The sequence below is a fragment of the Malania oleifera genome, chromosome 2 (genome assembly GCF_029873635.1).
Source record: "Malania oleifera isolate guangnan ecotype guangnan chromosome 2, ASM2987363v1, whole genome shotgun sequence".
Lineage (NCBI taxonomy): Eukaryota > Viridiplantae > Streptophyta > Magnoliopsida > Santalales > Ximeniaceae > Malania > Malania oleifera.
In genome coordinates, this window is record NC_080418.1 from 78,564,053 (window position 1) to 78,574,452 (window position 10,400).

General features: G+C 30.7%; 1 protein-coding gene across 10 annotated transcripts in view; it reads right to left on the reverse strand.

The window, feature by feature from the left end:
• LOC131149174 (uncharacterized) overlaps positions 1-7,785 on the reverse strand; it is a 47,990-nt gene extending 40,205 nt beyond the window's left edge. For 8 of the 10 annotated variants that reach the window (XR_009135160.1, XM_058099353.1, XM_058099351.1 and 5 more), the window contains exons 1-3: positions 7,565-7,757; positions 7,058-7,130; positions 6,472-6,702 (exon numbers count right to left, since the gene is read on the reverse strand). Coding sequence is in view for 8 of the 10 variants with exons in the window: in XM_058099353.1 (XP_057955336.1) it covers positions 6,472-6,702; positions 7,058-7,130; positions 7,565-7,664 (404 nt within the window). In the remaining 2 variants the exon portion in view is untranslated. Of the gene's footprint in view, positions 1-6,471; positions 6,703-7,057; positions 7,131-7,564 lie in introns of all 10 variants that reach the window. The other 2 variants (XR_009135159.1, XM_058099352.1) reach the window with 1 other exon arrangement.
• Between the last annotated feature and the right edge of the window lie 2,615 nt (positions 7,786-10,400).

Below are 10,400 nucleotides of genomic sequence, written 5' to 3' on the forward strand. Positions count from 1 at the left end.
AGTAGCATTGGTTCTTAATAGTTTAAGCCCACACTCATTGCTTTTAAAGGGTTGTTCGGTATCATTGTCAAAATTTATGAAAGAAACCAAAAACAAAAATTGAGGACCAGAAAAAGCTAAAAACTAAAAACTAGCAATATATTTGGTTAAGCCTAAAACAAACAAAATTAAAAACCTAATTGGACTCATGTCCATCTTCCTTGAATCAATTAACAATTAGAAAATATGAGTGAAATGAGAAAACAAATATATATATATATATATATATTATAATAAAAAAAAGAAATTACTTATAATAATTTTATTTAATTATTATATTTTTAAACTCAGTTGTTAGTGTTCGAAGAACAATCCCATAACAATTAAGAAATGGTCAATCATTTAAAATTTAAAAATTTTATGGATATTTTCATTTTAATTATATTTTAATTTCACACGGTCATTTATTTTACAAAGTGAATTATTCAATACACAAAAGTAAACTTTGGATATTAAATAACTGCAACATCATATTGCCACACAATTGAAAACCATAAATTTGGTTTTCAATTTTTGCGAAAACAGAAACAGAAAACTAGAAGCACAAGCAAACACATTGCCAAAACTAGTTTTCTTTCACTTTACAGTGACACAGAAAACCAAATACAAAGGTGATACTAAACAATCCTTTATGGCCTTTGGTTAATGTTTTGGAGACAGTTTTCTATACCCAGAAATGTGGGATACAAGGAGTATATAAAACTCGCATTTGGTTAAGAGTTTTCAAAAAATTGTTTTCAAAAACATATCCAAAAACACCTCTAGAAACATAAAAATTTTCAAAATTTGATTTTAAAGTGTTTCCCATTTTTGGAAACAGTTTTTCCACATACAATGAAAACATGAGGTATGAAGAATAACCGTATTTTATCAACAAATTGCCACTTGAATCAACCTTAACCAAACACAATTCCACCATTTCAATTTCTAGGAACAATTGCGAAAGCCACACATCAAATGCATTTTTGAGTATAAAAAATACATTGACACAATCCTTTGTTTTCATTTTCAAAAACAACAATATGCAAATCTTTTTTTAGATCCTTAACCAAACAAACCCTCATTTATTTTCTAAACGAACCCTTATTTTTTTCTTATTTAAGATATAACAATGAATGACATGCAGATCAAGAGGCAAATCAAAAAGCTATAAGGATGTGCTCCAACAATGTTGTTCTCAGGTTAAAAAAGAAAAATCAAGAGTATCTTGCTGAAGAAGATCACCAAATGGCTACTTGGGATTTGAAAACTGTTTGGGTTGGATGCTCAAATATAGGTGATCACGTCTAGTATTGAGATAAAATTTTCTAGAAACAAAACAGTGCTCTCGAGTAGAATACTAAAGAATCTCTTAAAAGAAATGATGATGGGGGGCTTGTTGCTTGTCAAGTAAGAGCTTGATTTTGTGTTTGGGTCCATGGACAAGAATTGGGATGACTGCAACAGGATTGTAGATAAAAATGTGGAAACAAGTCAGAAAAGGAGAGTGAATTTGACAATGATTTTGCGTGTGATGATGGCTAATCAACAGGTAAAGTTCAAGCACAATATGCTTATTGTCGATGCCAAATTTGGTCTAGGACGACTTGGCAAAAAATGAATTAGGAGGAGAGGAAGAAAGACGAGCGAAGTTGCCAATTTAACTTTTGAGAAGGGAAAAACAAAGAAAACTCTAATGGTTTGCAGACAGAGAAATGGGTTCAAGAGTCTAATTATGCACAAGGAAGTTGTTAGGCACCTCAAGACATCCGTTCTAGGAACGATTGCCATTTATTATTTACTCTAAAAGAAAGGGAATTCTGACTGGGGATTTTAGAAAATGAAGTGAGGAGATGTGCCCAGTGTGCCCTAACCACAACACTAATGATGGTACAATTTTGGGACTGAGGGCTAGCTAAAGAACCATCATCATAAAGCTATGAAACCTTTAAGAAGTTTCGAAACAAAAAACCAAAAAGATTTACCCTCATTGTTTATCCAGCAGAGATTTCATCCTCGTTGGCCTAACAAGGCTTCATATCGTTTTGATGATAATAAATTAAGTTTACTAAATATGCTTTCAAGTTAAGTTTCAAGAATTAATTATTTGACAAAGTAAAGTGATTCTACTTGAAGGGGTTAAATGAAGCTTAGACTTAAAGCTACAAGTCATGAGGGATATGAAGCATATTAAAGAGTTGATCAAAGCTTGGACAATTATTGAAGCGACATGAAGACTTAGGAATTGATTAGCATCTATATTTTTGAAGTCTCATGCAAGTACTTCTAAGGTCAATATTGTATTTGAAGCTCTTAGGATTCATTCTGGAGTTAGCAACCTGATTTAGAACATGGAAAATATTTCTATAAGGTCTAAAATACTTTTCAAAGTAAATAAAAACAAGTTTTGGAGTCAAAATGTGAAAAACACTAAGTAGTATAGTGGTCAGGCGACTGATATGCTACTGCCAGTGTTAATAAGAAACAGAATAGGATTAGGCGACTAAACTGCTACTGCCTATTCTATTGCACTATTTTGAATAAGTTCAAGCGACTGACCTCATGGATCAGGCGACTGAAGTCTATGTTTTAAACTTCTAACAGCGCACATTTTCTTTCTAAATTCGAACGTTTGAGTTTCCAAACTTTGGGAAAACGGTAAGAAAGTTTCCTACTCTATAAAAAGTTTATTTTTTTGCAAACGAGGGAAATTAATACTCACACATACAATTCAAATTCATGTTATACTCTCGTTATACTCTGAAAAATCTGTTATGAGCTTTTGCTGAAATCCCTAGCTGAAATTCTGATTCATTTTTATTAAATCTTCATCCTACAATCAAAATTCTTTAGATTACTTGTGAGCTTCAATCTGATATTGATTATCTGAAGTATATTGTGCTTTAAACTTGTACAAATTCTGCTCTGCTGAGAGTTATTTTCTTGTACGAATTTGTATTGCTGTTTTGCAATTTTTGACGGTTTAGGGTTCTTGAATCATTGCCTAGCAAGAGGGTGTTCTCGTTAGAGAGAGGTCTCCACCTACCAACGGAGAGAGGGTTGCTTCACCTGTTCAACGAAGTGGTAAAGGAAATCCTCACAGCAAGTTGCTTAAGGCAAAGACGTAGGCGGTAATCCGAACCTTGTAAAAAATCTGGTGTTCGCTCTTCTTCCCTATCTCTTTAATTTTTGCAACTTATAATCTGCGTGTATGTTGTTGGATTATGTTGTTGGATGAAAAATCAGACAAGAACTGATATCTAAATTCAGGTGTAATTGGCTGAGGTTAAGTCATTGTGATTGATCATTCAATTGAAGCATAAGCATCAAGATAACTTAACTTGTATTACTGAATTTGTGCCTTGAGAAAATTCTTGATTGTTGCCGAAATTCAGAACTGAATACTGAATTAACTAAAGTTTAAATTTGGATTGTATTTGCAGCTTCATATATATATCTAGGATTGTTGATTGGTATAGTACGTTTGCTGATTAGTATTTTGTCGTTGTTATTGGTGTGAGGCTGTAGTTGGATTAATTTTAAAGGCTTAAAATGAATTGAAATTCCGCTAAATAATTTTAAAATACTCAATTCACCCACTTCTTGGGATTACATCTTTAGTTTCAATCCTTCCCCGAAGATCTCCTAAGTAGAAGGATTAATCTCTACTCTCTACCATCTAATAGAATTCAAGAGGACTTCAAATCCCCTTAACTATTTCTTATCGGGGTGGCCTCAGGTATCATAGTTTTCTGAAATTTTGAGAACATGATAAAAAATAAGTTTGCAAATTGGGATCTTAAATCTTTTGAAAAACGAATGGATAGTTGAGAAAACTAGAATTGGGAAATAATGAAGATATTGGGAAATGATTTAAGATCATAGGGTACTAGGGATGCATCATTGGCCATAATATCAAGAAACTAATTTTTTAATTTGTCATAGGAGAAACAGTGGATTAAGTATGAAGAGGTTTTTTGTGGAAACAAAATACCCCCTCTAGGATCCCCCATGCAAGACAAGAGTTGATGAAGAGTTCTGCATCCCCGAATTCTAACCTAATTCTAGAGATGACAAGAGAATACAAAAATTGAAAGAAACAGCTTGAGATTCAAGTGTATGACAGCAAATTATAGGCATTCAAAGAACCTAAAGAGCATTGCAAACCATTAAAACATCTCAAAATTGCCAAAGATTCAATCAAGCAATTTTCCCTATTTTTTGGAATTTTTCCTGAGTTTCAATTTCTTTGGGTTCTTTATGCATTTATTGGAATTTTTTATTTTTTATATTTTAAAAATAAATAAATAAATGTAACAATATAACAAAGATAAAACAAAGGGATTATTTTACTAAAATAGTACTAAAAAGAGTAATAGTAAACACTAACAATCACATCCCTATAAAACAAAAATATTAATAATAAATAGGAGTTATCAAGCAATAGTCTTTGCAAATGTAACGAAAAAAGAAAAAAAAAATTGGAATTTTCTTGAATTTTTCTTTTTTGTTGGCATTTTTCAATATTTATAAAAAAATAATAATAATAAATAATAAAAAAAAAGAAGTTCAAATTTTTTTTCTAAAAAAAAAATCAATAATACCCGCAATTTGCTCTTTACCCTTGAATCTCACATCATTTCTTTCAATGTTCACATAGTCCTATCATCTCTAGGATTAGGTTGCATGAACATCTCTTCATCTATTCTTGTCCTACATCAGGTTTCCTGAAGGGATAATCTGTTTCCACCAAAAACCTCTCCATACTTGATCCACCATTTCTTCTCTCATAGATCAAAAGGTTATCTTCTTGACTTTATGGCCTATGCAAATTCCCTAGTACTCTATCATCTCAAATCATTCCCAAATATCAAAATCATTATTTCCTAAATCTAGTTTGCTTAAATATACTTTCCTTTCGAAAACATTCACTGTACAATTTGCAAACTTATTTTTTTATACTGTTTTCAAAGTTTCAAAAAGATAAGGTACCTAAGGCCACCCTTATGAGATAGTTAAAAGGTTTCTTGGGATTCAAATTCCCTCTTGAATTACATTAGAAGGTAGTGTATAGGGGATCCTTGAGGAAGGACAATACCTCCACCAAATGACCAATGGGTGTAAATCCCCTTTATTTATTTATTTTTATTTTTTTTTTACTTTTTTTTTATTTTATTTTTTATTTATTTTTAAAAAAACTTCTTAAAAGCTTCATAGATTTACAATGATGGCTCTTTGGTCACTCCTCAGTTTCAAAATACACCATCATTGGTATTGTGATTAGGTAATGCAAGGCACATCTCCTCAACTCATCTTCTAAAATCCTCCTTCAAAATTTATTTTCTTTTAGGATAAACATTTAACCAGTCAACATTCCTAGAACAAACCTTGTGAGTTGCCTAACACCTTCCTTACGCATAATCAAATTTCTGTACCTATATCTCTGTCCATAGACCATTGGGGTTTTCTTTATTTTCCCTCAAAATATAAAGTGGGAACTCTGCTTTTGTCTTTTTCCATTCCTCCATTTCGTTTTTCGCCATGTTGCCCCAAATGAAAGTCGATGTCAACTATTATAATTTGAATTATTCTGTTAATTATGTTGTTCATGTACCCAAGACTCCTATTGTAGACATGGAAGTTGAACCCATTTCTACTAATGATGAGGAGATGCTTGTGGTCAAGCTATGTGGAAGATATTGATACTAACGAGGATAGTATTTTACCAACCTCTATTTCATTGAAGCAAAGAATAATGAAGAGGATATCAAGGCCATATATCTTTTGAATAAAAAGGGTTTGACATTGACTACCCATGAAGATGAAGAGATAAGATTAAATTTGGAAAGAGCAAGAAAAAAAGGAGCAGGAAGAATTGGAAAATTTACAGTGCTCCATAAGCAATGATGGAAGGGGTCTTAAAAAAATTCTTTTGAACAAATTGTCCTAATTTCTTTCTAGTTTTCATTTGTCTTTATCTTTCTTGGCATATCCACGGGGACCCTCATTCTCTTTAGTTTTCACTTTCTCTCTTCTCTTTTAATTAATTCCCTTTCGTTGCTAAAAGAAAAAAGATTTCTTGGGAGAATTTCATAAAAATTATACAAGGTGACAGTGGCAATAGCACACTAGTGGTATGTGCACACACATAAGATCATTTATTATCGAATATGCTATAGAAGACTTTAATATGTCATGGTATGATGTGATTTATGGGGTCAAAATTTTTAAAAATATCTAAAAAATTTTCAAAGCAATTTCTCTACTTAGAATGTATATTTATGGTGACCAAAAAAATTATCCAAGATCAATTGGTAAGTGAAAAAAAGTAGACCATAGCTCCTCATGGCCTACATAATTGTAGATATATACTATATACACAAGCATACATACATACATATACGTATATACAGACCAATCAAATAGCTAATTAGAGCAAGAAGAAGAGAAGACCTGTATATATTTGAATCAAGGGTTTGAAAATTTTGCAAGGCGCTTTTGTTCAAGACTGTTTCAACTCCAGATTGGTGAGTAAGGAATTCACTTATGTGATGTGCCTTGCCCCCAGAAACGTCAGCATAATTCTGCAGCTTAATTCTTTCCTTCTTACTTGCAAACAAACTAGCTTTCTTCACATAATTATCTGCTGTATTTGCTTTCTGTAGCTTGATACTAATTCTCCTCCTGAATAAAAAATATAAAATATAAAATCTTGACTTCAAAACAGCCAGTGATAGAAAAAGTATGAAACAAAAAAAGGGGGCATATTAAATAGAATCAACTACAAGAGAGCAAGAACATCTATTACACAACAAACAAAATATGATGTCAAATTTTTAATTAAGCAGAAAAGTATATATTCTCAAAAAGGAAACTCTCCTCCGTATGCACAAGCAAACAGATACACACATGTGCGTTTGTACACAGATATTTACAATATCTTATGCGTTCAAAAAATGCTATCAAAATTAAAAACAGAACCACAAGGGGAGAGAGAGAGAGAGAGAGAAGAGGGAATTTGGTATTAGAAGATTAAAACCTGCTTAAGTTTGGAAAAGCAGAGAATCCTTCTCTTCCAGGCACCTTCATCGCCACTATCACATAAATGCCTCCTGTTCCAAACATATTTACGTCGTTATATACAAATACATGATATCAATCTAAATTAAATTTAATTAATTTAGTTTTTTAAGGACTGGAATTTCACGCGCTAAAGTTTAAATTATATATTTTGAAGAAATTGAATCCATGCTTAGCTTCCAAGTCTGCATTGTGAATTCCATTAACACTAAATATTAATCAATGACTTTGTATTCAATCCCTTGGTTTTGACTGTCCATTCGCCACATTTGCGTATATAGGAAAGAGGCTATCTTTTATCAAAGCTAATATGTAATTATGCAAAACTCTACCAGAAACCGTCCGAAATTCTAGAATCAGAATTTGAGACTTCAGAGAATGTGAGACAGAGGCGTGGCCCAATTTCAGGTCTTCAAATGGCATGATTGATAAGAAAATGAAAATTGACGGAATGTTAATCGCGTACCAGTTTCAGTTCTGGGGAGAAGGACTTGAGGTTGAGAAGAGAAGTGTTTGTGGAACGACGACCGACACATGCTTCCTCCTCCTCCCACTGCACAAGCCATGTACTCCGTTTTGAGAGAGAGAGAGAGAGCAGCGTGAAACGCTAACCCGTGAAAAAGGTTCACGGTACTTCCTCAGCTCATAGCTGGGGCTGATAATTAACTGTTCCTGTAATGCAACAATGCGTACCCAACGGTGCAGCCTCACCTACTTTCTCGGTGTTTTGACCAAAGTCAAACCATTCGCCAAAAAAAAAAATATATATATATATATATATATATTTATTTCTTCACAATCAAAAAATAGATTATAAAAATATATTTATTTTTATTATTAATTTCCTATTCTTGCTGCTGATTTTTAACTATTTATCAAAAAATTTAAAATCAGATTTTATGATTTTTTGGACTTGTCAAAAATTTTAATATATAGAAATAATTTTTTTAAATTAAATTATTCATTTTATATACTTTTAAATTAAATTCAAAATTAAATAATCATATAAATTTAAATACAATTAAAATAAATATATATATAAATTTTAAAAAATAATAATAAAGCCAATTAAAAAATATTTTTATTATTTTTCAATTGTCATGTCTAAAAAAATTTTTAATGTAAAGTATATTTTAAAAGTAGAACAATTAAGCAAAATAATTAGAACAAATTTTTTTTATCATAGTAATTTTTTTAATGTGTATTATTCACAATTTTATCATTTTGATCATATTTTAATAATATTTTAATTTAAAGATGAAAATGAGAATTTTTTTAGTTAAATTTTTAATTTATATTAGTTTATAAATGTTAACCAAATAAGTTGTTGGTTTTAGGTTTTTAGTTTCTTTTTTTTTATTATTTTTATTTTCATTTCTAGTTTTCGTTTCTCTAATTTTTCCCAGTAATACTAAACAACCCTTAAGGGTGTGTTTGTTTTTGTTTCTCTTTTATTTTCTTTTTTTTTCTGTGTCTGTTTTTGTATTACAAAGAAATAGATAATAAAAACACATTTATTTATTTGCTAATTTTCTATTTTTGTTATCTACTTTTTACTATTACAAAAAAACTAAAAATCAATTTTATTATTTTCAATTACTGTCTTATCATAAATTTTAATATCCAAAAAAATTGTTTGAATTAAATCATTCATTTTATGCCCTTTTAAATTAAAATAATCATATAAATTTAAATATGATTGAAATAAAAATATACATAAATTTCAATTAATATTTTTGTAATTCCTAATAATTATAATAATAATAATAATAATAAAATTAATAATTTCTCTAGTTATTAATAATAATTGAATGAATAACTTATGTAGTCATTACTAATAATTGAATTAATAATTTTTTAATGATTTTAATTGAATGAATTTGTGAAATAATAATTGTAACAATTAATATTTTAAAAATATTCATAAATAAATTAATTATTATTGTAAATTTTTTATAATTTTATTTTTTTCAACTGCTAATGAGTATGAAGTAATAATTTTTGTAATCAATGTTAATAATTACAGTAATAAATTTTGTAACCTCTAACAACACTAAATTTATATAATAATAAATAAAAGTAATAGTTATTACAAATAAAAATAATTAATTAGATATCATCAATAACATTCCATAACTATTTACAAATTTTATATAGCTAACTATAAAAATTTTATTTGATTATTTTTTATATTATAAAGTGGTTGACCTTATAAGTCACACCCTGTTTTGATAATGACAAATACTCAGGTATTTGATGGCTTTCAAGTGTATGTGCAGATTCATTTGACCTTATAAGTCACACCCTGTTTTGATAATGACAAATACTCAGGTATTTGATGGCTTTCAAGTGTATGTGCAGGTTCATTTTAGTAGATCAAGTAATGGCACATGAAAGCAAAGCATGAAGACCCTAAAGATTCGTTTCAAGTTGTAATTTATATTATTTGGGTCTGTAATAATTTATATTGGTCTATAATAGTCTCTGCATGTCATACATGTAAATTTTGTAAGCTCAAAATGACTGTAAAATGACCATAGGGACCGAATGACCTTAGGGCACCCTTCGGTCGACCAACGCCAAATTTTGGGAACTATCTCAAAACGGCATCAATAAGACACTAGTATGACTCTAGGTCCCAACACTCTCACATATATCATACCAAATACAAGAGTGTTAAAAATGTGCTTAAATTGAATATTTCAAAGGAATTTGAGAGAGCTTGGGTGACTAAATCCCAGGAGTTCAAAACTCCTCGAGCGCCCAAACTGTTGAAGAGTCAACAGTCGACTTGGGCTCTCGAGCGATTGAACCATTTTGTGTGTACTATCCATGGGTGCCCGAACCCTTCGAAAGGGACATTCCACCAACTCGAGCTACCAAGAGATATAGTTCAAAAAGAGCTTCGGGCGACCGAACACATGAGTTCGGACGACCGACCCTATGACCGGGCACCCAAACTTACGAACAAAGGCTACTGACTTTTATTCGAGTTGCCGAAACATGACATGAGCGACCAAACCTATTTAAGTACCTTTTATTCCTGTGTCTATTCGGGCGACCGAACCATGGTTCAGCCACCCGAACCTCGCCGAGTTAAAAATTAATTAACTAAGGTAAAATTGAGTTAATGATTAAATGAGCTTAAGCATTTTGGAACTTTTCTAATAATACCCAATAGGTCCCAAATGGTTATATTTTTGACCTTGTCTATAAATATGGGTTTATTTGTGAAAATTAAAGTGAGATTAGCCAAAATCATTAGTAAAAATCTTCTCTATCTCAAAATCACATTTTGCTCA